General features: G+C 40.6%; 1 protein-coding gene across 21 annotated transcripts in view; it reads right to left on the bottom strand.

Annotated features, from left to right (window-relative positions):
• The window catches only part of OSBPL9 (oxysterol binding protein like 9), a 188,901-nt gene that overhangs the window by 103,702 nt on the left and 58,683 nt on the right, over positions 1–26,516 (bottom strand). For 15 of the 21 annotated variants that reach the window (XR_016211030.1, XM_070078517.2, XM_008265262.5 and 12 more), the window contains one exon: positions 14,383–14,461. The exons of the other annotated variants lie outside the window; for them this stretch is intronic. Coding sequence is in view for 11 of the 15 variants with exons in the window: in XM_070078517.2 (XP_069934618.1) it covers positions 14,383–14,461 (79 nt within the window). In the remaining 4 variants the exon portion in view is untranslated. The remainder of the gene's footprint in view (positions 1–14,382; positions 14,462–26,516) is intronic. 21 annotated transcript variants of the gene reach the window in all.

Consider the following 26,516-nt stretch of genomic DNA (forward strand, 5'->3'; position numbering starts at 1 on the left):
AATAACCTTAAACATAACCCCAGGACATTCCACAAGGTTTAATTCTATCTTATAAAACACAATCTAGATGTAGTAAAGTACCAATGATTCAGCCCTCTCTACAATTCAGAACTTATAATAATTTACACCAAATCACAATGCTTAAACTGATGCTAGTAACCTGGTGCTCAACATCTAGTTTTCTTAGGATTGTAGCATTTCCTCTACAAAGGAGGAATAAAGATGAGAAGATACATTGGTTTGTTTCCCTCGACAACCTGGAATGTCCCTCTGTTGTTATAGTAAGAAAACTGTGCAGTCAGAACAGGAATGAAATTAAACAGGCAATGAATGGGTCAATGTCTGACTCTTTGCACTTCAAGTTCCTTCAGGGAATATTCTTGGGCTTCTCTGACCAGGCATCCAGGCCGCCCACACTTGATGACAGACCTGCTCATCTCTGCCTCAGGCCATGACTCATGCTCATCTCTCTCAAGCAATGTCCTAGTTGGGCCCTTGCCCAGTGATAAGCCTCAACCTGGATATACACTGAACACAGGAGAAACTTTGACAAACAAAACTTACACAAGCAGTACTGACTACTAAACTTTCATAGGACCTGCACTTTCTTATATTGACTCATCAGAGAAAAATTAAAATATTCTTAAATAGGCAGTAAATGGACATTTAGTACTATCACATTGTATAAGGACTGCCAGGCAACAATTTAGTTTCTGTGGCATATCAGCATTTCTATTTGAAGAGTAGTGCTCATGAAACTATTTGAATATATTTCTATTCTACCATTCTTTTGCTGAGTATAAGAACAAAAAGATTAAAGTGCCAATGGGAGTGACAATGTTTTTGCAAACATAATAATTGAAAAATCATTAAGCATGCTGAATACAGCAAATCTTTATCACCAATGAAATACTCCTCAGAATTCAACTTACAAGTTAGTTGCCTATTTATGAATAAATATTACATCTAGAATGCCAGGAGTTATTAAAACTTATAAAATGTAATAAGAATACCCCTCCCCTTCAGGGCTTACGACTTCTAAGGGGAGGTGGCAACACAAGTTATAAAAAGTGAAGAGAAAAAAATATATACCTTTCTATATCATGCAAGTCTTTCCTCAACTCATACAGTCTACTTTCATGGGCATTTTCAGATATACATTTTTATACCAAAGTAGGGAAATATTTTTCATTATTTACCTTCATACTAATACCTACCAAGTAATGTGTTCCAAACTAAAAAAAAAAAATTACTTAACAGTACAAATCAGCAATTTCTCAGAATTAATAAGTCTAAGATTATTTCCTGTTTACTTTCAAAAAGAAGGACATTAAAAAATGATAAACACTTCAACAACAACAACAAAATGGATAAAGGTATGAACAAGTCACCAAATGAGAAATAAACACATTAAAATATTTATTTTGAGGAAAGCATTCAGCTTGCATACTTTTAAAATTATACTACTAAGTTCTGGGGAGGGGTATGGTGAAGTAGAGAGGAGTGTAAATCAAAACAATCTCTCCTAAAAGAAACTGGGGAAGGTGTTTAGCCCACATTTCATACCAGGTATTGACTCCAGCTCCCTGCTAATGGAGATCCTGGGAGACAGTAAAAATGATGGGTCAAGGGGCCAGTGCTGTGGCATAGTGGGCTAAGCCTCTGCCTGCGTTGCCAACTTCCCATATGGGTGCTGGTTCATGTCTCAGCTGCTCCTCTTCCCATCTGGCTCTCAGGTGCTTGGGCCCCTGCACCCACATGGGAGACCCAGAAGAAGCTCCTAGCTCCTGGCTTTGGATTGGACCAGCTCCAGCTGATACGGCCATTTGGGGAGTCAATCAGCAGATGGAAGACCTTTCTCTCTGTATCTTCCACCCTCTGTCTGGAACTTTAACTCTCAAATAAATAAGTGAAGATCTTGAAAAAAAAAAAAAAAAAAAAGATTGTTCAAGTGATTGGGTCCCTGCCACCCACATGGGAGACCTGGGTTGAGTTCCCAGCTCCTGGTTTTAACCAGACCATTCTTAGCCACTATGGTCATTAAGGGAATGAGCCAGCAGAGATCTCTCTGAAATAAATATTAAAAATTAAAAATATAAAATGCAATTAGAAGAACTGCCTCAGAAATTTAAAAAATATTTGTGCCTTTTGTTCTTACCAATTATATTATGACTAACTATTCTAAGTTAAACAGAGATTTGGTTAAAGATTTAACTGTAAGAATGCTCAATACAGAATTATTTAAGAGGAAAAGTCTATATAATACAAGTGAATGGCTAAATATGATTGATTATTCATAAGATGGAATATTATATAACTATTGAAAATCATGTTTTCTTCAGACATTTAGTGTCATGGGAAATGGTCATGATATAATATTTAGAATTGAAAGTCTGGATAATCTTATCTACACAGAATGAATCAATTATAAATAACTGAGAGATGAGAAATAAATAAATAAAAATGTTATTAACAATTATCATCAGGTAGTAGGATTATGGGCAGTTATGAGTGTCATCTTTATACTACTTTATATTTTCCTATGTTTCTATAGTGATCAGATATCACTTCTTTTAAGATTTATTTATTTATCTGAAAATCAGAGTTTTTATTTATTGGAAAAGCAGAGTTATAGAGAGGCAGAGGCAGAGAGAGAGAGAGAGAGTGAGAGAAGAGAGAGAGAGAGAGAGAGAGAGAGAGAGGTCTTCTATCCACTGGTTTACTCCTCAGATGGCCGCAATGGCTGGAGCTGCACCAATCCGAAGCCAGGAATCAGAAGCCTCTCCCAGGTCTCCCAGGCGGGTGCAGGGGCCCAAGGACTTGGGCCATCTTCTATACTTGGGCCATAGCAGAAAACTGGATCAGAAGTAGAGCAGGGGCTGGCACTTGGCATAGCAGGTAAAGCTGCCACCCGCAGCGCTGACATCCCATGTGGACGCTGGTTCTAGTCCCAGGTGCTCCACTTCTGATCTAGCTCTGCTGTGGCCTGGGAAAGCAGTAGAAAGATGGCCCAAGTCCTTGGTCCCTGCACCCGCATGGGAGACCTGGAAAAGGCTCCTGGCTTCAGATCGACCCAGTCCGACCATTGTGGCCAATTGGGGGTTGAACCAGTGGAAGGAAGACCTCTCTCTCTCAGCCTCCTTCTCTCTCTGTATAACTCTTTCAAATAAATAAATAAATAAATCTTTAACAACAACAACAACAACAACAACAACAAAAAAAAAAAAAAAAAAAAGGAGGGGCCAGCGCCGTGGCTCACTTGGCTAATCGATTCTCTGCCTGCAGTGCCAGCATCCCATATGGGCGCCGGGTTATAGTTCCTGCTGCTCCTCTTCCAGTCCAGCTCTCTGCTGTGGCCTAGGAGGGCAGTACAGGATGGCTCAAGTGCTTGGGTCCTGCACCCGCATGGGAGACCAGGAGGAAGCACCTGGCTCCTGGCTTCGGATCGGCACAGCACCAGCCGTGGCAGCCATTTGGGGAGTGAATCAACGGAAGGAAGACCTTTCTCTCTGTCTCTCCCTCTCACTGTCAAAAAAAAAAAAAAAAAAAAAAAAAAAAAAAAAAAAAAAAGGAAGTAGAGCAGCTGAGACTCAAACTGGCAATGGGATGCTCGTACTGCAGATGGCAGCTTCACCCATTATACCACAGTGCCAGCCCCGTCAGATATCACTTTTACAAAATTTTTTAGAAAAGGGAATGGTGGGGGTGGAGTTGTGGCACAGCAGGTAGAACAGCTGCTTGCAACACGGGTATCCCATACAAGTGCCAGTTCAAGACCCAGCTGTAACATTTCTGATCCAGCTCCCTGCAAATGGCCTGGGAAAAGTAACAAAAGATGGCCCAGGTACTTTGGCCCCTGCCACCCACATGGGAGATCCGGATGAAGCTCCTGGCTCATGACTTCTTGGGGTTACTTGGGCAGTGAACCAATGGATGGAAGACCTCTTTCCCTCTCTCTAACTCTGACTTTCAAATAAATACTTTTTAAAAAAAAATGAAAGAAAAAATATAAATTACAGACAAAAAGTAAAACTAGGGCCATCTGGTCTAGCAGTTGATGTACGCATACATCCCATACTATAGAACCTGGGTCTAATGCCAGGCTCTAGCTCCTGACTCCAGCTCCCTGCTAATGTGGACCCTGGGAAGCAGCAGTAATGGTCCAGTAGTTGGATTCCTGCCATTCATGTGGGAGAACTGAAATGAGTTCACTGCTTCCACTTTTAGCACGGCCCAGCTCTGGCCATTGTAGGCATTTGGGGAATGCACCATTGGTTGGAAGAGATCTCTCTCTTTCCCTCCCCTCTCAAATAAACTATAAAAAATTTTTAAAATAAAATTATCTTTTCTTGGCCCAAGTCCTTGGGCCCTGTACCTACATGGAAGACCAGGAGGAAGCACCTGGCTCCTGGCTTCAGATTGGTGCAGCACGCCAGCCGTAGTGGCCATTTTGGGGGGCGAACCAACAGAAGGAAGAACTTTATTTTTTTATTTTTTTTTTTTTTAGGTTTTTTTTTTTTTTTTGACAGGCAGAGTGGACAGTGAGAGAGAGAGACAGAGAGAAAGGTCTTCCTTTGCTGTTGGTTTACCCTCCAATGGCCGCCGCGGCCGGCGCACTGTGGCCGGCACACCGCGCTGATCCGATGGCAGGAGCCAGGTACTTATCCTGGTCTCCCATGGGGTGCAGGGCCCAAGGACTTGGGCCATCCTCCACTGCACTCCCTGGCCACAGCAGAGAGCTGGCCTGGAAGAGGGGCAACCGGGACAGAATCCGGCGCCCTGACCGGGACTAGAACCCGGTGTGCCGGCGCCGCAAGGCGGAGGATTAGCCTAGTGAGCCGCGGCACCGGCCTATTTTTTTTTTTTTTTTTTTTTTTTTTTGACAGGCAGAGTGGACAGTGAGAGAGAGAGACAGAGAGAAAGGTCTTCCTTTGCCGTTGCTTCACCCTCCAATGGCCACCGCGGCTGGCGCACCGCGCTGATCCGATGGCAGGAGCCAGGTACTTCTGGTTTCCCATGGGGTGCAGGGCCCAAGGACTCGAGCCATCCTCTACTGCACTCCCTGGCCACAGCAGAGAGCTGGCCTGGAAGAGGGGCAACCGGGACAGAATCCGGCACCCCAACCGGAACTAGAACCCGGTGTGCCGGCGCCGCAAGGCGGAGGATTAGCCTAGTGAGCCATGGCGCCTGCTGCAGAACTTTATCTCTGACTCACTCTTTCACTAACTCTGCCTGTCAAAAAAAAATTTATCCTTTCTAATCTTAGCCAAACAGCCCATCATTACATAAACTTGGGAGGATTACAATTTCAATTATTCAGATAAGATCCTGAACAGAAAGAAAATTAAGAAACAGAAAGGTACACCAGTGAAATTAGACTCTCTTATGGTAATAAAACATCCCTAAAACATGAATTTAGTAGCATTTCCCTACTTTACACCTACTAAAATTATAACATTTAATTAGAGAATTAGTTGTTATTTCTAATACATGAGGTCTGTAAATTATTTTATTTTGAAAGTGGTTATCAAATAAAATTAAAAATATAAAACTGTAAAGGGAACTTTTTTTAAATCAACAGTCAATAAAAAATAACAGCATCTGTTTACTAATGATAATGCTGAGATGATTATTTTTTAAAACAGCAGACATGTAAGACTTCAACTGTGGTTTAGTCTAATGATTTACTGTCTGATCTTCTACATGATTAATGATGCAGATGTGCCATGCTGAGCTGACTGATGTTAATGTAGTAGGGGTGATACTGCCCTAATATATTTGATCAATATAACTTTTCTGAATTAAACACTCTCCTTCACCACAACATTGACCACTGAGCTATTTGTAGTAATTTTGCATTGCAATAGATGAGCAAGTTCTAATGAACTGAGTTGAAAAGGTTCATTGTCAGACCAAAGATAATTTCCACTAAGAAATTCATTAAAATTCTTTTAATTCAAGCATTTTTAATGCTTAAAAATGTTTTATCTAGTCTTCAGCAACTTATATTGTTTAAAGAGCATTTCCATGGAACTGGCACTGTGGCGTCGTAGGTAAACCTCCCACCTGCAGTGCTGGCATCCCATATGGGTGCTGGTTCGAGTCCTGCTGCTCAACTTCCGACCCAGCTCTGTGCTATGGCCTGGAAAAGCAGTAGAAGATGGCCCAAGTCCTTGGGCCCCTGCACCCACGTGGGACAGCCATAAGAAGCTCCTGGCTCCTGGCTTCGGATCGGTGCAAACCCAATCACTGTGGCCAACTGGAGAGTGAACCAGCAAATGGAAGACCTCTCTCTCTCTCTCTCTCTCTCTTCCTCTCCTTTTCTCTCTGTGTAACTCTCTCAAATAAATAAATAAATAAATCCCTTTTTTTAAAAAAAGAGCATATTCAAATAAATTTACCAACAAATTTCATACTTGAAATCATTTTGGAAAATATATTGCTTTAGAAAATGTCCCCAATAAAGTCCTTTGAACTTGGAGATTTTATAAAGGACTAATCACATATATAATCCCTAATTTCATACTGTAAAATTTTAGACTTTTCACATACATGGGTTTGCTTAAGGCAGATACCCTCTATATAGTATGAAATTAAAGTCAAGTCAGGTAACTCTCTTGTCCATTTTTCTTCCATGTAAGCTGAGGATAAGGTTGCTAACAAAGTAAACTGGAACATTATATGAAATCACTGGATCCAGATCTGTGGTTCTCAAACTTTAGAATGTATTATAATTACTAGAGAGAGCTGATTTCCACAGCTTCTGACTCAGCAGTGGGGATGGGGAGGGTCTTGGGGAAACAAGAATTTGCATTTCTGACAAATTCCCAGATGCTGTTGACCCCTCCCGCCCCCACCGCGCCACACACACACACAGAGGCAACACTTCAAGAACCACAGATCCAGACCAATTTGGGCATTAATAGTGACTCTTCCACTTAGCTTCTCTAAACTCAGTTTCTCCAACTCAAAAACTAAAAATAAAATGATTTCATAGTTGTGAAGTTTATAAATTATATAAGTAATATACAGTAGCTATTAAACAATGCCTGGTTCATAAAACATATTTAGTAGTAGCAATAGTAGTTGTTAACACCATTTTTTAAAAATGAGTTATTTATTATTATTTGAAAGGCAGAGTTACAGGAAGACGGGAGAGAGAGACATCTTCCATCTGCTGGTTCACTCCCCAAATGGCTGCAATGGCCAGGGCTGGGCCTGGCTCCCAAAATCAGGAGCCAGGAACTTCTTCCAGGTCTCCCATACAGGTGCAGGGACCCAAGTACTTGGGCTATCTTCTGCTGCTTCCTAGGCTCAGGCACATTAGCAGGGAGCTGGATCAGAAGTAGAGCAGCTGGGAATCAAAAAAAGCACCCGCCCATTTGTGATGCTGGCACCACAGGCAGCAGCCTGTGACACTGTGACACGACGCCGGACCCTGTTACCGCTACTATTATTGCTACTATTTCTACCAAATAAGGGAACACATACAACATTTACGTTGCCAGATTTTTTTTTTTTTAAGATTTATTTATTTATTTGAAAGGCAGTGTTAGAAAAAGAATGAGAGACAGACAGACAGACAGATCTTCTATCTACTGGTTCACTCCCCGAATGGCTGCAATGGCAGCAATGGCAGATCAAACCCAGGAACCAGGAAATCCATCTGGGTCTCCCAAGTGGATGGTAGAGGTCCAGAGACTTGGGCCATCTTCCGTTGCTCCCAGGCCATCAGCAGGGAACTGGATTGGAAGTGGAGCAGCAGGGACTCAAATCGGCACTCATATGGGAAGCCAGCACTGCAAGTGGCAGCCTAACCTGCTGTACCACAATGCTGTCCCTGTGGTCATCAGATATTTAAATTGTGTTAAATTGTACTGTATTTTAAAATTCCTTATGTTTTACATTAATTCTTGTTTGATAAACTAATAAAAGGTATTTACAGTGGCAGGCACTGTGGCGCAGTAAGTTAAGCTTCTGCCATGGACCCCCATATCCTCTTTCGGAGTGCCTGGTTTAAGTACTAGCTATTCCTCATTTCTGATCCAGCTTTCAGTTAATGCTCCTGGGAGGCAGCAGATGATGGTCCAAGATTTAGGTTTCTTCCACCCATGTAGGAAAGCCAGATGGAATTCTTGGCTCTTGTCTTTGGCCTGGCTCAGCTCTGGCTATTGCAAGTATTTGGCATGTACCAGCTGATGGAAGATATGCTCCTTTCCCCTCTCCCATGAATCTATCAATCAAATAAATAAATAAATGTTTTTTAGAAAGTTTCACACTAGCTGACAAAGCCTTATAATAATTTTTACAACAATTAAGAGAAGAATGGCTCTAGAGCACAATTGTTTGTGTTTAAATTTCAGGTCTTCCTTATAGCAATGTCTTCAACAAGTTTGTGGAAAATTATTATGACAAAAATTATGCATGAATTTCAAAAAAAAACTGCACCAAAATAAAACTCCTCTCTTAATTCCATTTTCCATGATCTTTTTGAAGTACCCTCATATTAGCTGTTATGTCCATGGTCCTTAGGTTCCTTATCTATAAAATAATAACGGTACCACTTCAAAAGGTAGTGAGAACTGAAAGCATTAGCAAAGGTAAAATTCTGAATAGTGCCTAACATAAAACAAATATTCAATAAATGTTACCTATCATTATAATTATATTATCAGTAACAGTACAAATCATATGTATTACATCATTAAATAGATGCAATTTTATTTGAAGATAAAATTCACATAACAGGATATTTTTTCAAATTATTAGTGTGCATTAATAGACTATCTCATTTCTAGTAGATTGAATCATAGGAACTGCTGATATAGAACTAATTTTGACCTATAAAAACAGTAACTTCATACATTTGAATCTAATAGCTTTCATCATAGTCTCTGATCATTCCTTTGAGCCTGTTAGCGGTTCTACTAGTGTGATCCAAGGTTTAATCCTCAGCTCTCGTTACCCTGGATCTCCAAGAAGGATCATATCCACTACCACCATGTTGTAATCCAAAACTGAAAATACAAACGTTTTATCTAATCATAGATGCACTTTATTTAGCCTCAAGAAATTGGTTTGAAATGTGGAGATTTCATACACACACACTCAACCCATCTACAAAACTTGGTTTCTGGCTTCTTTTAGAAAAACTGGATGATCTTGCAACAACTGAGCAAGCATTACCAAAAGCCTATAACTGTCTAAAACTAAGTAAGTGGCAGATAATCCTTTAAACAGAATACGAGCTCTCCAAATTGTTAGAGTCTGTATCCAGCTTTAATCACTGATTTATTTATCTGCCTAGCCCTACATCATTCAAATTTTCACATGTAGTTCCATCTAACAACAAAATGTTGGTGACCACAAATCTCCCTTTCCAACCCAGACTTGAATCCAGTTACCATCACCTTTGTGTCCCACAGACAGCTCAAACATAAGAAGTCTCTTACCACCTCTGTTCTCCTGGATTCTATTTAAGATACTGACAACATGCAACAGCAGTAAGCAGAATCAAGAACATCACCCTTGCTACTCTAAATCTCTCACCTCCCTTTTCCAATCAATCGCCAGTTCTACAGATTTACCTCCTAAGAAATCTCTATTTCCTCTTCCTTCCCCATTAACCACTGCTTGAATCCATTCAGGGCCTCATCAACAACCACAGGTATATTACTCTGGATGAGTTGTCCCTGCTCCTGGCCAAAGGCAATAACATCCCCTGCCATTGTGTCCCACCCTCTCTTGCCTTCTGATCTAACAAATCCTCCTTTCTCTCTTATGTCTACTGAATCACATCAACAATACAGAAACATGCTTTTATTTCACTTATCCTAAACTCAGACACGCACACACACACACTCACACTCACAAACAAAACTCCCTTGTTGCACTTCCCTCTCCAGCTGCTACTATATTTCTCACACTGTCTTAACTGAAGAACTTGAAAGCACTAACCTATACTCCTATCTTAAAAATTTTCTCCTCAAGGTCACTAATGAATTCCTCATTATTAAACCCTGTGACCATTTCTCCATCGTTTCTTGATCTGCCAGCAGCATTTAACACAGTTACTGATCCTCCTGGAAACACCTCTCTCTTGGCTTGCAGTGTACCACATGCACCTGGTTTTTCTTCTCATTTGATTGCTTCTTCTAAATATTATTTATGGTTCTGTTTCATTTTGTGCTCCAGGACTCAGTACTTGGATTTCTTTTCTCTCTACACTACTCCCAAATTCTTGTGGCTCTAAAAACCAACTAAATGTCAAGGATTCCCAAATTTATTTCTCCAACCTGAACTTTTCCCCTGAACTCTGCACTCCAACTTCCAAGTTCACATCTGCAATTGGACATTTGGTGGACGTCTAGAAATTGTTTAATAAGCACATTCCCCACCATTACCACACCCACAAACTAGTTTCTCCTTTCTACCTCAATGAATGGCAACTCTATTCTTGTTACTCAAGCCAAAAATCTTAAGGTCAACTTATGTTATGTTGCTGTCATATGCTATAGTCCAACTTCCAAAACAAATATATGGTCATATGATATAATGTTACTTAGCAAAACTACTATATATGCAACAACATGGATGAATCTTAAAAACATTATACTGAGCTAAAACAAAGCAAGACAAAAGAAGTACACACATATAACTGATTCCATTTACGTGACATTCCCCAAAGGAAAAATCTAATCTAAAATGATAGAAAGTAGATAGGGGCTGGCGCTGTGGCACAGTGGGTTAAAGCCCTGGCCTGAAGTGCCAGCATCCCATATGGGTGCCAGTTCTAGTCCCAGCCACTCCTCTTCTGATCCAGCTCTCTGTTGTGGCCTGGGAAAGCAGTAGAAGATGGCCCAAGTCCTTGGGAACCCTGCACCCACATGGGAGACCCGGAAGAAGCTCCTGGCTCCTGGCTTCGGATGGGCACAGCTCCAGCCATTGCGGCCAACTAGAGAGTGAACCATCAGATAGAAGACCTTTCTCTCTACCTCTACCTCTCTCTGAAACTCTTTCAAATAAATAAAATAAATCTTTAAAAAAAAGAAAAAAGAAAGCAGATCAATGGTTGCCCTGGGCCAGCAGATGGGGGTTAGGATTGAGCCACAGAGGCAGAAAGGAATTTTGGGGTGTGATGGAAATGATCTATATCTTGATTGTGATGGTAACTATGTATAAATATATTTGTTAAAACTCACTGAACTACATGTGTACATTTTATGTTAATTATACTTCAATAAAACTGATTAAACACAATTCAACTACTTCTCACTGCCTTCCTACCATGCTTCTACCATGTAGGAGCTATCACTATCCCTCTCAGGGTTTACAACAGCCTCCTAAATAGTTTTTCTGTTCTGTCTTTGCCTCTTTGCATTTTATTCCTGACACAGTGGCCAGAACAATTATGCTAAAACATAAAACACATTATGTCACTCCTATGTTCAAAATTTTCAAATGGTTTCTTAGTAAAATTTAATTCCTTTATAAAGGCCTCACATAGGGGCTGGTGCTGTGGTGCAGAAAGTTAAGCCACCTGCCTACAGTGCTGGCATCCCATATAGATGTGTTTGAGTTCCAGCTGCTCCACTTCCAATCCAGCTCTCTGCTAATTTGACTAGGAAAGCAGTGTAGGATTGCTCAAGTCCTTGGACCCCTACCACCTATGTGAGAGTCTCAGAAGAAGCTCCTGGCTCCTGGCTTAGGGCTGACCCAGCCCCTGCATTGCAACCATTTGGGGAGTCAAGTAGCAGGTGGAAAATCAATCTCTCTCTCTCTCTCTCTCTCTCTCTCTCTCTCTCTCCATGTCTCTGACTTTCAAATTAATAAACAAACAATAAAATACAATAAAATAAAGGTCTCACATAACTGGGCTCCCTGCAATCTCTGGAACCTTAACTCCCACTACTCTTCCCCATGGTTAGTTGCATGCAGCACTGGTCTCTTATTCTTCTCCAAATATAGCAGGCACATTCCTTGGCACTTACTGTTTCCTCTGCCTGAAATGATGTGCCCACCACCCTCCCTCCCCAACATACCCTTGGGTAGCTTATTCCCTCACTTTCTTCAACTTTCATTAAGGGATATCATTCTCAGTGAAAGTCTTCTCTTGTCTACTAACTAAAATTTCAATGCCCTCCCCCCAACACATACACAACCTCACTTCTATTTCATTTTCTCCTTTGTTTTATTTTTTTGTTCTTGGGTATTACTCTTATTTTATTTACTTATATTTTACTAGTTTAACTTGTTTATTGGCTTCTTCCTCTGCCAGAATTGATGACCCAAGCAGGCAAGGACTTTTGTATAATATTGTAGCCCCAGAATAATGTCAAATGTAGTTGTTGAATGAATAAATGAATGTTTCTGAGCAAATTCTAGAATTTTCTTTAATAGGTGACAGAATATATGATACCTCATTTGCTTTCAAAAATTATAACATATTAAATTTAAAAATCAGCATATTTAAATATATGTTAATGTATATCAGCCAAAATTTGCTTTGAGTTCTAATAAAGAATTTAAGATCTATCAGAAACTTAGAAGGTTTTTAAAATCAAATTTGCAGAAATCTTCTGATGAGCAAGGAAGTATGACTGTGAAATAACTTATTATTGCAAAAAAATATATAGTCTTACTGAGTAATTTGCAAAAGTCAGATCTCATGCTGCCCAAGACTCCCATAACCATTACAGTAGAAAATAAACTAATCAGACAGTCATGGAACTGATAATCTATTTTAAAAATATGTTTAATTCTTATTTATCACTGTCATTTAAATAATTCATTAGAGGAATCTCTTGTTTTATAAACATGCCACATAACTATGAGAATGTTAAAGGGGAAATACAATTAACATAAATGATTTTAAAGTAAATCAGAAGATTAAAGTGCTTTGTTCTAGAGACACAAGTCTCCCTTCCTTTAAATATGCAAACAACACAGATTCTGAAAATCCAAAAGACACTTCTCCTTCATAATTGCAGATGGAGAGAATTCCATACCGCAGCCTTCACCGGCATTAAAGTATGCAACTTCATTCAAATAGAGTTCCAGTGTCTGGGAATGATTTGCTTTGGCATGTAATCAGCATTATATATTTAATCTGAAAATAAAAACTCTGGGCTTTCATAACAGGATTTAAAATATTTCATTAAGTTAAATATAATGAAAATTTTCAGGACAATATAATTCTTTAAGCAGTTCTGAATAAATAATATTAGCAAACAGTAAATATTTACGGATGAACAGGAGAAAGCATTAGAAACATCACTACTAAGTACAGCAATTTGTCTCTATCATACATAAGCTGCATATCATTTCCATGTGTCAATTTCTTAAACAAGACAATGAAGAAAAATAACAGCTATATACTATCCTATCACAGAACAATAGCTGCCTGAACACCTGCTTTAACATACCTAGAGACTGCCAGACTTCATAATCCAAACAATTTTTAGCTATAAAATTACTTAGTATTTATTGATTTCAATATACCTAGCATCAGTAATAGCGCATTGCCAAATGTAGTTCAGAGACAGTACTAACATCTACAAATATCCTTATTTCTAAGCTTCTTGGACTGCTTTAAACGTAAAACAGAGGTTACTTTAGATAGGCAAGATAACTAAAAATTAGTACCAAAACTATTAGACATTCCTAATAGACAAGAGATACATTAGTACAGAATCATTAAAATTGACTTTTATTATTGGCTTAGAGTTGTCAAAGCAAGATGAAATAAGAATGATCACACAGTACCTTACCCTTTCTACCGGTGAACCATAGCATGCAATGCCGAAACATAGCAGTGGCAGATGGCATTGGTGTTATTAACTATAAAAAGGATAATAGCAGAGAAATGATGGCTGGTAGACAAGACATGAAATGCAGATGAAATGAATGCAAACTTGTAGTTCATGAAGCAGAGCAAAACCTTTAAGCCAAAGGATGCCACTAGCTTCAATGTCATTTACATTTTGAGTTTACATGGACAAACACTGCAACCTTCCCAATCAGTCTTTAAACTCTTCATGCAGAAGCAGAATCATACTCCTCGATAAAGAAGATCAGCAACCTTCTGTAAACACAAGCCAGCAGCAGCAGCAGCAGCCCATTACTCTCTCCCTTCACTGATTTTTATCCTTTAAATTTTTAATCTCCAACTGCAGCCAGATCCACAGTCATTTTGAATAGATCTGTATCCACTGCAGATACAAATCCCTGCCTAACCTGCAGTACCACTTCATCCAGAATGTTCCTGTGCTCTCGTTCATGCAAGATCAGTTGCAAAACCATTCAAGTCATCCAGCAAACAACCCAAAAGAGGAGAGAAGCAGTCGGGACTATGAAGAGAAAGAATCTCTTCTTTCAGCTCACCCTGGAAATGGAAGGTTTTCTGATCAACAGTTATTGTGAAGGTGCTGTCGTCCTCATCGTCTATACCAATCACAGCTCCCTGTGAAACAAAGAGCAAAATCCCAATAAGGCAAACAATGACATCAGCAATATTCACTACTGCTACAGTCCTTGAATACTCAATGTACCGAGGACATTGTAAGCAGACTAGACATAGAAAACAGCCATCTGAGACTCTAGTTTTGCTGAAGGAGAAAATCCTAGGGAGAGAGGCTGGCAGGACACTTGTATACCTTTCATGGGTCTTTTTCTATGCCATGCGTAAGGGGCATGGCTGTGGTGGGAGGGGGAGAGGACAAACATGGAAGCTGAATCTAGAATCTGTGTTTAAGCGCCAGCCACTGAACCTTTCTGATCTTTATATCGCGCTCTAAAATGGGAGTCAGAAACCTATACCTCACCAGGTTACTGTAACGCTCAAAGCAAGCAGGTATCCTTCATCAGGCTCCTTCTGTGTTATAATTGTCAGCACAGAAATACCAAGTGACATTTGTTTCAAAACACTGTCCCAAACCCTTCTTCCAGGTGCTCACATAACCACTTTTACATTGCTCTGCTATTACGCTTTCACACTCTACTATGATTATCTATTTATCTGTCTGCCTTCTCCCACTGAACTGCTATGAGGTCTTGGAAATCAAGGATTATTTTATTTTGACACATGGCACTCAAATACACATGAAATATATGTTTTCTAAAGAAATGATAAACAGCTCTGTAAATGGGACAGGGAGTAAAGAATCATGTGTATAAGTTGCTTGCTTTGGGAAGGTTGATAGGGTGGGTTTTAAACCTTAAATTTTTAAAAGATTTTCAACTAATACATCCTTTTAAGACAATAAGAATTAAAAGAAAGAAAACTAGGCAAATAGGGAATCTATTGTTCACTGTCCTTGAGAAATAAATATCTTAATTATTCCAGAAAGACTAGAGAACAGGGGATAGGTGATATGCCCCAGGTTGGTGACATGAGAAACAGTATGTAACAAAACAAACAAACAAAAAAAACCACAATCCTTGAAAAAAAAAAAAAGAGGATGAAAATACTTCAAGGGGACAAAATATCAATCCCATGAAGAAAGGCTACATGGGGGACTACTCCTATTATGGGACTAAGACATTTGGAGTCAAACATTTATTAATTTCTTCCTTGAGAATATCTGGATGAACCCCAACTCTATCAAAATCTCACTACCAGAGTTATCTTATTTACTCCTCAGAATCAGATTGAGCGATAAACTTAATTCCTATTTTTAGACAAGCAAAGTGCCTCCAGAGAGTATAATGACTTATCCAAGGTCACACAAAGAGTTACTGGCAGAACCAGTACCAGGTCATCATTGGCATGGTATCCATCTATTCCAAATACACACAAACCTCAGTGTATAAGAATACATGGGAGCAGTTCATTCTGGTTATTTTATGAATTTTGTGGTGAAATAAATTAACCTTCCAACTTATGATCTTTCAAGTACTTGCTGAGTTATAACTTATTACAAACATGTATACTACATACAACTCTGGAATATCTGACAATAGTCCTTGCTTTGAAGGTACTTTTCCAAAAGAGATAAAGCATGCAAAAAGGTGAGTGTAACAAGGCAAAAAGCAATCTCTACTTGATGAACCTTGAAAAGAGTATGCTAAGTAAAAGAAGCTAGTCACTGGGGCCAGTGCTGTGGCATAGCGGATAAAGCTGCTGCCTGCAGTGCCAGCATCCCATATGGGTTCTGGTTCGAGTCCTGGCTGCTCCACTTCCAATCCAGCTCTCTGCTATGGCCTGGGAAAGCAGTAGAAGATGGTCCAAGTCCTTGGCCCCTGCACCCACGTGGGAGACCCGGAAGAATCTCCTGGCTCCTAACTTCGGATCAGCACAGCTCCTGCCATTGTGGCCAATTTGGGAATGAACCAGCAGATGGAAGACCTACCTCTCTCTCTCTCTCTTTCTCTGCCTCTCCTTCTCTCTGTATGTAACTCTTTCAAATAAATAAGTCTTTAAAAAAAAAAAAAAAAAAAAGAAGCTAGTCACTAAGGACCACGTGTTATACAATTCCATTTACAAGAATTATCCAGAATAGGTAAATTCATACAAAGTAGATTAGTGGTTGCCTAGGGTTGGGGAATTCAGTGGGCTAGAGATAAATAAGGAGTACCACGTTTCTTTAGGGAAGAAAGAAAACATTTTTAACTTTACATGGTGAATGTCAATCTTAGGGGTTAGTGTTGTGGCACAGTGAGTTAAACATCCCACATCAGAGCACTTGTTCAAATCCTAGCTGCTCTGCTTCAATTGAGCTTCCTGCTAATGTGTCTGGGAAGGCAATGGATGATGGTACTTGGACCCCTCCCACCCTCATCAGAGATCTTGATGGGTTTCCTGGCTCCTGACTTCAGCCTGGCCCAATCTGGCAAGTTGCAATTGTTTGGGAATTGAACCAGTAGATGGAGGATCTCTCTCTTTTTGTCTCTCCCGCTCTCTCTCTCTCTCTCTGTCTCCCTGCCTTTAAAATAAATAATATATACATACATATATATATATATATATGTATTAACTGCATATGGGTGAGTTACATGGTAAATGAATCTTATCTCAATAATGCTATTGTAATTCAACCCACTCCCAAATGGCTTTTCCTTATCTTGGGTTCCCAGTTAAGTCAGAGAGAAGCCTCCAGAACCATCTTTTACACATTAAATTAGCCATGAATATATTGTATAGCCTGTTTCCTAACTCTCATGTTTACTTCCTTTTCTCCCAATAGATAATGATAGCAGTAGTCATCCACTCATTCATTCATGCACAGACCTTTTTTACAAAATCAGAGTCAGGTATGGGGCGCAGTAGTTAGGATGCCAGGATCCCATACTGGAATAACTATACAAGTTCTATCTATACAAATTCTTATTCATTCCATTATCACAAGATGTGCTCATTCTATCTCTGAACTATTATCTTAGGTTCACTAACTCTTCTGCATTCTCACAGCTATTGTTCTAATACAGGTTTTCTTTATTTCTTGCTTGGTAATGCAATCTGCCTTCAGTCTGGCCATCATCTAATTCATAGTCCTCACTATATAGAGAAACATTTTTTTTTTTTTTTTGACAGGCAGAGTGGACAGTGAGAGAGAGAGACAGAGAGAAAGGTCTTCCTTTGTCATTGGTTCACCCTCCAATGGCCGCCGCGGCCGGCGCACCACGCTGATCCAATGGCAGGAGCCAGGTGCTTTTCCTGGTCTCCCATGGGGTGCAGGGCCCAAGCACTTGGGCCATCCTCCACTGCACTCCCGGGCCACAGCAGAGAGCTGGCCTGGAAGGGGGGAAACCGGGACAGAATCCGGCGCCCCAACCGGGACTAGAACCCGGTGTGCCGGCGCCGCAAGGTGGAGGATTAGCCTAGTGAGCCGCTGCACTGGCCGAGAAACATTTCTAAAGCGTGCGCGGGTGTGCACGCACACACATGCACACACACACACACACAGTAACATTCCTAAAGCACAGACTCTTATAGGAGATCCAAAGATTTGAAATCTTCCATGACTCTGCCTGAACTACTACATAAAGCCAACATTACTTCATAATGCCTTTCAAGACTGTTCAAAACTTGGCCCAAACCAGCCTTCCACTGTTATCACCCAGCTTCCTTCCTCCCCACCTCCCAGAGATCCTACATATGCACCATCTCAACATTTCTTCCACATACTGAAAGCGTAGTTTTTGAAAAATCATTCCATGGGACCGGCACTGTGGCACAGAAGGTAAAGCCGCCACTTGCAGTGCCAGCATCTCATAAGGGCAGTGGTTTCAAGACCTGGCTGTACCACTTCTGATCCAGCTTTCTGCTGTGGCCTGGGAAAGCAGTAGAAGATGGCCCAAGTCCTTGGGCCCCTGAACCCATATGGGAGATCTGGAAGAAGCTTCTGGCTCTGGCCGTTTCGGCCACTTGAGGAATGAACCAGCAGATGGAAGATCTCTCTCTCCCGTGGCCGATGCTGTGGCTCAGCGGGTTAAAGCCCTGGCCTGAAGTGCCAGCATCCCATATGGGCACTGGTTCTAGTCTTGGCTGCTCCTCTTCTAATCCAGCTCTCTGCTATGGCCTGAGAAAGCAGTAGAAGATGGCCCAAGTCCTTGGGCCCCTGCACCCACGTGGGAGACCCGGAAGAGGCTTCTGGCTCCTGGCTTCAGATCAGCGCAGCTCTGGCCGTTGTGGCCATCTGAGGAGTAAACCAACAGATTGAAGACCTCTCTGTCTCTACCTCTCTGTCTCTACCTCTCTCTGTAACTCTTTTAAATAAATAAAATAAATCTTAAAAAAAAAAGACCTCTCTTCCTCTCTCTGCCTCTCTGTAACTTGGCCTTTCAAATAAATAAACAAATCTTTTCTTCAAAAAATCATTTCTCAAACTCAATTCTCTACTATTTGTGAAACAATAGAAAACTTCACCTCTCCCTCTAACCCCCACCTCCCCTCTCATCACTTTCAGAGAGAGATTTTTTGCAAATTGGCCATGCCTTAACCTTTCTTCCACTCTTGCAGTCTAGCCTCCTTCCTCTCACAGCATCAAGTTTCTTGCACAGGTCTCCAAGGACCACTGTACTAATTCTGAGTGTTTTGCAGCGTCTGCTGCTGCTGCTGACCATCTCCAAGAGACCCTCCCCTTCAATGGCTCTTCACTACCTACACTGTGCTTCACAAACAAGTCTCCCTAAATACCTGAGGTAATCCACACAGGGACAAAGTGTTTCTTTCTGATCCATTACACTATTATCTCCTCTCCAGGAAGGCTTCTTTAAGTCTCTGGCATCTAGCTAACAGTCTCCTTCTCCTAATGGACCTTGCCATTCTCCTGCATGTCCTCTAATGTATATATGCACAATTTATCCAACATTCTAGCCTTTCGGTTTCTTGATTTGTTCAGTTTAAAAAACTTCATTGCCATTCTTATTCACTTACTCATTCCCCATGGCAATATTCCATGTTTACATTGTCCAATATAATAGCCAAAGGCCACATGTGGTTGGTGGGTGTGGAACTGTACAACACAAATACAGAACATTTCAGTCACTGCAGAAAGTTCTATAGGACAGCACCACTCTGTCCCTTGTCATTGCAGAGAACTAAATCATAGTAAATAGCTAATGTTGCCAATCACTGAACATTTTCAATGAGTGCTAATTTCAATTATGCTAGACATTTTACAGAAACTATCTCATTTGGAAAAAAATTTATATTGAAACATAACATACACACAAATCTTGTAAGTGTACAAGCTCAATGAACAGAGACTCCTCTTGCAACCTTTCCTAATCAATCCTACCCTTTATACCTAAGGTAATCAATAGCATAAGTTCTAACATTAAAATTGGTTTGGTCTATCCTTGAATGTTATATACATATAAATGGGGTGATATTGTATATTTTCCTTTATACTTGGCTTCTTTTAAATGTTTGTGAGATTCATTGATATTGTTCCATGTAGCAGCAGTTTGCTAATTTTTACTGCTAGTATCCTATATGAAGATTCACAAGTTCTCCATTTCGCTGACATTTATATTGTTTCCAGTTTTGTATTATTATTGTGGGGAGCAACTTGGACTAGACTAAGTTACTGGAATTAAGACTTATTCTATGCATCTGCTCTCCCACAATATGGCGCTGAGAAGGGAGAAACAGCTTCTACACAGCTGCCTCCAGTTCAACCAATAAACTGTAGGACCTGCTCCTGATTGGAGGAGAGCAGCGTACTCGGCGTGTGGGTAGCAGAGTTGGGATTGGCGGAAGAGGACTATAAAGGAGGAGAGAGACAGCATGCACCAGGAACATCTAAGGGGAACATCTATCCGAATAACACCTGTGCAGCCCCCGAGAGAGCTGGCCGGCGGTGTGCCGCTCCCCCGCGGAAGTGGGGAAAGTGGCTAGGGGGAACCGCCCTTCCACGGAGGTGGAAGGGACGGTAGCCAACCCGGGAAGAACCAGCAGCAAACCCGGGGAGGGCCGAGCAGACGAAAGAACAGTGCAGGGTCCTGTGTCGTTCCTCCACGAAGACGGGGAGCGACAATTATAATGATGCTACTATGGACATTCTTATTTATATCTTTGATTATATATATGCTTGCATTTCTATTAGATACAAATATAAGTGAATCTGCCAGATCATTAGGGCATACATGGCTCAATTTCAGACAATACTGTCAAATGGTTCTCAAAAGTGGCTGTGTGAGGCTGGTGCTGTGGTGCAGCAGGTTTAAGCTACTGGCTCCAACACCAGCATCCCATCTGAGTGCTGCTGATTCAAGTCCTGGCTGCTCTACTTCTGATCCAGCTCCCTGCGAATATGTCTGGGAAAGAAGATGGCTCAAGTGCACAGGTCCCTGTTAATCACATGAAAGACCTGAATGAAGTTCCAGTCTCCTGGCATCGACCTGGCCCAGTCCCAGCTGTTGCAGCTATGGAGAGTGAACCAGTGGAAGGAAGATACCCCTCTCTCTCTCTCCTTCTTTCCCTCTCTATCTATGATGCTGTCTTTCAAATAAATAAAATAAATCTTTAAAAAAAATCTTTTAAACAATTTTTTTAAAAAAAGTAGTTGTGCCAGGGCAGCGCTTTGGCATGGCAGGTAAAGCTGCCGCCTGCAGTCCCAGCATTCCATATGGGTGCCGGTTCAAGTCCTGGCTGCTCCTTTTCCAATCCAGCTCTCTGCTGTGGCCTGGGAAAGCAGTAGAAGATGGTCAAGTCCTTGGACCCCTGCACCCGCATGGAAGACCGAAAGAGCTCTTGGCTCCTGGCTTCAGATCAGCGCAGCTCCAGCCACGAACTGGGGAGTGAACCAGTGGATGGAAGACCTCTCTCTCTCTCTCTCTCTCCCTGCCTCTCCTTCTCTCTGTGTGTAACTCTAACTTTCAAATAAATAAATAAATCTTTAAAAAGAAAAAAGTAGCTGTGCCAATTACATCTCACCAATAGAATACACAAGTTTCCATTGTTCTACATCTTCACTAATACTTTTATTTTTTTTAAAGACTTTTATTTATTTATTTGAAAGAGTTCCACAAAGAGAGGACAAGAAGCAGAGAGAGAAGTCTTCCATCCACTGGTCCACTCCTCAACTGACCACAACGGCCAGAGCTGCGCTGATCAAAAGCCAGTAGCCAGGGCTTCCTCCAGGTCTTCCCACGCAGGTGCAGGGGCCTGAGAACTTGGGCCATCTTCTACTCCTTTCTCAGGCCATAGCAGAGAGCTGGATCAGAAGTGGAGCAGCTGGGACTTGAACCGGTGCCCATTTGGGATGCCAGTACTGCAAGAGCTATCTTTACTCACTACGCCACAGTGCCAGTCCCACACTCTTTTACTTTAGTTTTTATTGATAGTTGAATAGCAGTATTTCATAGTGCTTTTGCTTTCTATTTCCCTAATAACTGATAAGACAATTAACTTCATATTTGTTGGCCATGTAAATATCCTCTTCCATGAAATAATTCAAATTCCTTGCCCACTGATAGGACTGGACTGTTTTCTTCTAATTATTTGTAGGAACTCTTTATCTACCCTGCAAATGTACCAATAATTGGGTATAAATTAGGCAAGTATTTTCTTCCTCTCTTTTACCTACCTTTGCTCTCTCATAATGATGTCTTCTGATGAAGGGTTTCTAACTTTAATGCAGCACAATGTTATCAATTTTACACTTTATAGTCATGTGCTTTCTCCTATAAGATGTCTTCCACAGTCCCAGAGGCATGGAAATATTCTCTTTCATTATCTTCTGGAAGCCTTGGATATCAGGCGAAGTAAGCCCTCCAACTTTTTTTTCTCAGCCTTTATAAATTATAGATCAACATTACCTCCATAGTCACTCAGCCTTTTCCAGAGGGGCAGGTGAAAGAGTCACCTTTCTACTGGGTTCTGTTGATGGCTGAAATGGCAGGACTCAGAACTGGATATTCTTGGTCCCTTAAAAATTTGAATCAGCTGAACAAGTTACACACACACACACACACACACACACACTACCACCACCACCACCACCATACTAATTGAACTGATGAAAACAACTAGGATTGCCATTGATTTAGATTTTTAATTTCAATAAAGTTTACAGTTTTCTGAATATAGGTCTCACATTTTGTTAATATTCTTAGTTGATATTTTTAATGCTATTATGAAAATCTTTTTAATTTTCTAATTACTAGCTGGAAGAATTCTAAAACACACTTGAATTTTATATAGTAATATACCCAGTAATGTTGCTAAATACACATATCAATTCTAATAGTATATCTATAGATTCTCTCTGATTTTCCATGCTCAATTAAGTTGCTGTGAATAATAGTTTTATTTCTTGTATTCTAATCCTTATACTTAATACCTCTTTTCCTTGCTCTATTCATTGGCGAGGACTGCCAACAAAAACAAAGGTAGTGTTCAGGTGGGAACTCAGCCTTCCTGCTATGCACTCCTACCTGCATCTAAACTCTTCTTGTTCCTTTTCCACTTACAATGGAAAAGGAATTCATCTTCTATCTAAACTTCAGTCCCTCCACTGATGTTCCATCCCTATCACCTTTGCTCAGGTCTCTTACTGCCAATTTCCAAGTTCTCTCTCACTCCATTGGCTCTTTCTCAACTGCATTTACAAAATCTCAAATCTTTTACCCTCTTTAACAACAGTAACAGCAATTTTCAACTCCACATTCTCAACTAGCAATTGGCCTGCCTCTGTCATTCCCTTCCAGGCAACATTATTCAGAGATGCTCAAGCCTCTTGACTATATTATTAAACTTTCAATCCTGGTAGGATGTGTAACATCAATGGCTCTTCTTCACCTTTATATAAGGTTTGCTTGGAACAACCTTGGATTATTCTTGTTGCCTTGGCACAATGAAGAGACTCCCTCTTTCCCTCCCAAGAGTGTCCTAGTTTAGGGGAGATGGTCACTATACCCCAAGTTTATAAGATCTCCAGTGATTATCTCCATGCCTATTTCTCCAGTCTCATCTTTCATATCAAATTCTACATATGAACAGCTTGAGAATTACCAAATATCCCAAGTTCTCTCCTACTACCATATCTTTGCACATGTTCTCTCGACCTATAGCATCATTCCTGTCCTGAACCTGAGTTTACAGTATTTTTTTTTCTTCACCAATTTATTTTATAAAATGTCCCCATTAATAATCAATTTTTCTTCTTCTCACATTATACATCAGAAGCACAGTGGATGAGAGGTCCTGGATTAAGATGCTATCATCATGTGAGGGTCCCTTGCTTCAAGTAGTATACATACCTTTACAGTGTTCTAACAGTTGGCCCAGAAAAAACCCACGTTACCTTATCACAGTATGGAAAGCATTATCTTCTTTATCCATTAAATTGTGAAAATGCCACTGTTTTATTAAGTGTTATGGTACATTAACAGTATTTTTAAAAGTTTTTGTATCTGGCAAACTCCATTTGATAATCCAAATATAAAATGGTGTTTCACTGCTAAGTAAAACTATTATACTAACCCACCAAAATACCAACATTTTAATTTCAAATCTGCTCTTATGACCCATTGTGCCAATATAATAAACATTTATCTTTCAGTGACCTCTCATGACTTTTTCTGAAGGTTTCAGTCAGCTAATTTTTCAAGTTCTGTCAGTGCTTGTACTCACCAAGGTACCTATTGCTCCACAGTCACACTAGCCAGATTCCAGGTAAAAAGTAACTGGGGCTACATAGCTTTGTCCAATAGGATAGACTTCCTGCATACACAAACTTAAGAAATTTCAGACCTGAATCATAGTTCAGGTTCCAAAGACAGAAAGACAGTTTTGTATTCATGTATTGGGAAACAAACAAATAGAAGTCTTGCTAGTTGGAGACCAATCTCCTGTTGCAAGAGGAGAAAAGCATGCTGGTAAATGGTTCCAAAGATCATTTAAAAACAAAACAAAACACGACTTCTACAGGACACAGATTGCTCCCACAGCTCTTAAAATGAATGTAGATTGTACTAAGAATACACAGGATAGCTACTCCCACTATACCTCTACAACTACATACTTTCCCTCACTGTTGAAATAACATTGGAAGTCTATCTTACATTCTTATTGTGCCTTTAAATATGTTCTCTGTGATATAGGCAGACAGGTTATTGCCCCTCTTCAGAGTTTAGAAAGTTCAGAGACATCAAAAAATTTGCCCAAGATCCAACAACTAAATGGCAGAAGAATCGAAGTCTTGCAACTCCTAATCCACACCCTTTCTAATGGTATATTATTATAATGGGCAATATTCACCAATTATTTCAGTATACTTATTATTAAATAGCTATTCTAGGCCAAGAACAAAATAGACAGGGAATATAAACAGGAATAAGATATGCCTTTAGGGGCAGGAGCTGTAGTGTAGTGGGTAAAGTAGCTGTCTGCAGTGCTGGCATCCATATGGGCGCTGGTTCGATTCCCTGCTGCTCCACTTTTTTTTTCTTTTTTTCTTTAATAAATGTGAATTTACAAAGTGCAGCTTTTGTATTTTTGTGGTTCCCCCCCCCAACCTCCCTCCCTCCCGCGGCCCTCCCCTCTCCTACTCCCTCTCCCATCCCGCCCTTCATCGAGTTTCATTTTCAACTACCTTCATATACGGAAGATCAACTTAGTATATACTAAGCAAGGATTTCAACAGGCTGCCCTCACACAACCGCACAAGGTATAGGGTATTGTTCGACTAGGAGTGTTGTTTTTAAGTTTCACAGTAAAACACATTAAGGACAGAGATCCTATGTGGGGAGCATGTACCCAGTGACTCCCGTTGTTGGTTTAACAATTGGCACTCTTATTCATGACGTCAGCAATCACCCGAGGCTCTTGCCATGTGCTGCTCCACTTCTAATCCAACTCTCTGCTATGGCCTGGCTATTACAGCCGTTTGAGGAGTGAACCAGCAGATGGAAGATCTCTCTCTCTCTCTCTGTCTCTCTCTCTCCCTCTCTCCCCTCTTCTCTCTCTGTGTAACTCTTTCAAATAAATAAATAAATCTTAACAAAAAAAGATGTGCCTTTGCCCCAGATGAGCACATGATCTAGGTGCAGAAAGAGAAGTCAATAATATGGAAGGAAGCAGAGAGGTTCAAGGTCCAACTTGTTCACTAAAAAAGAAGTTGCATGGAAGACCTGCTTCAGTATCATTCATTAATTGATTTAGCAGCTATTTAAATGTTCTAGGCACTATTCCAGGGGCGAATAATGGTTTTAAATAATTTGCTTTGTTTTGCAAATTTTGCATGTTTTGTTTTCCACCAAACATGCTTTTGAGGTTTATTCATGTTGAGAATATAAACATATATAGGTATAGATTTTATTTATATACATACTAGGGGTCTTCAAAACATTCATGGAAGATGTATTATGTAAAAACCATGTATAGATCTCAAAATTTTTTCACACCAAAATAAGCTTGTTTTAATTCCATTCTCCTGGCCGGTGCCACGGCTCACTAGGCTAATCCTCCGCCTGCGGTGCCGGCACCCCAGGTTCTAGTCCCATTTGGGGTGCCGGATTCTGTCCCGGTTGCTCCTCTTCCAATCCAGCTCTCTGCTGTGGCCTGGGAAGGCAGTGGAGGATGGCTCAAGTGCTTGGGCCCTGCACCCGCATGGGAGACCAGGAGGAAGTATCTGGCTCCTGGCTTCAGATTGGCGCAGCGCGCCAGCCGTAGTGGCCATTTGGGGGATAAACCAATGGAAGGAAGGCCTTTCTCTCTCTCTCTCTCTCACTATCTAACTCTGCCTGTCAAAAAATAAAAATAAATAAATAAATGAATAATAAAAATAATTCCATTCTCCCACAAATTTTCTGAAGTACCCTCATATGTGTGTGTATATTTGTGTATAAATACATAAAATATACTTTCCATTTTGAAAAAAGTGCATAGGCACTATTCATATTTAGAGCACATATATATTTTAAAAGAATAATTTATCTATTTGAAAAGCAGAGTGACAGAGAAAGAGACAGAGACAGTGAACCACTGGTTCACTCCCCAGATTCTCACAATAGCTGTGGCTGGGTCTGGCAGAAGCTAGGAGGCAGGTACCATACTTGGGCTTCCCATG

Source organism: Oryctolagus cuniculus, chromosome 7 (genome assembly GCF_051225735.1).
Source record: "Oryctolagus cuniculus isolate XC-2025 breed Fujian yellow rabbit chromosome 7, ASM5122573v1, whole genome shotgun sequence".
Taxonomy (NCBI): Eukaryota; Metazoa; Chordata; class Mammalia; order Lagomorpha; family Leporidae; genus Oryctolagus; species Oryctolagus cuniculus.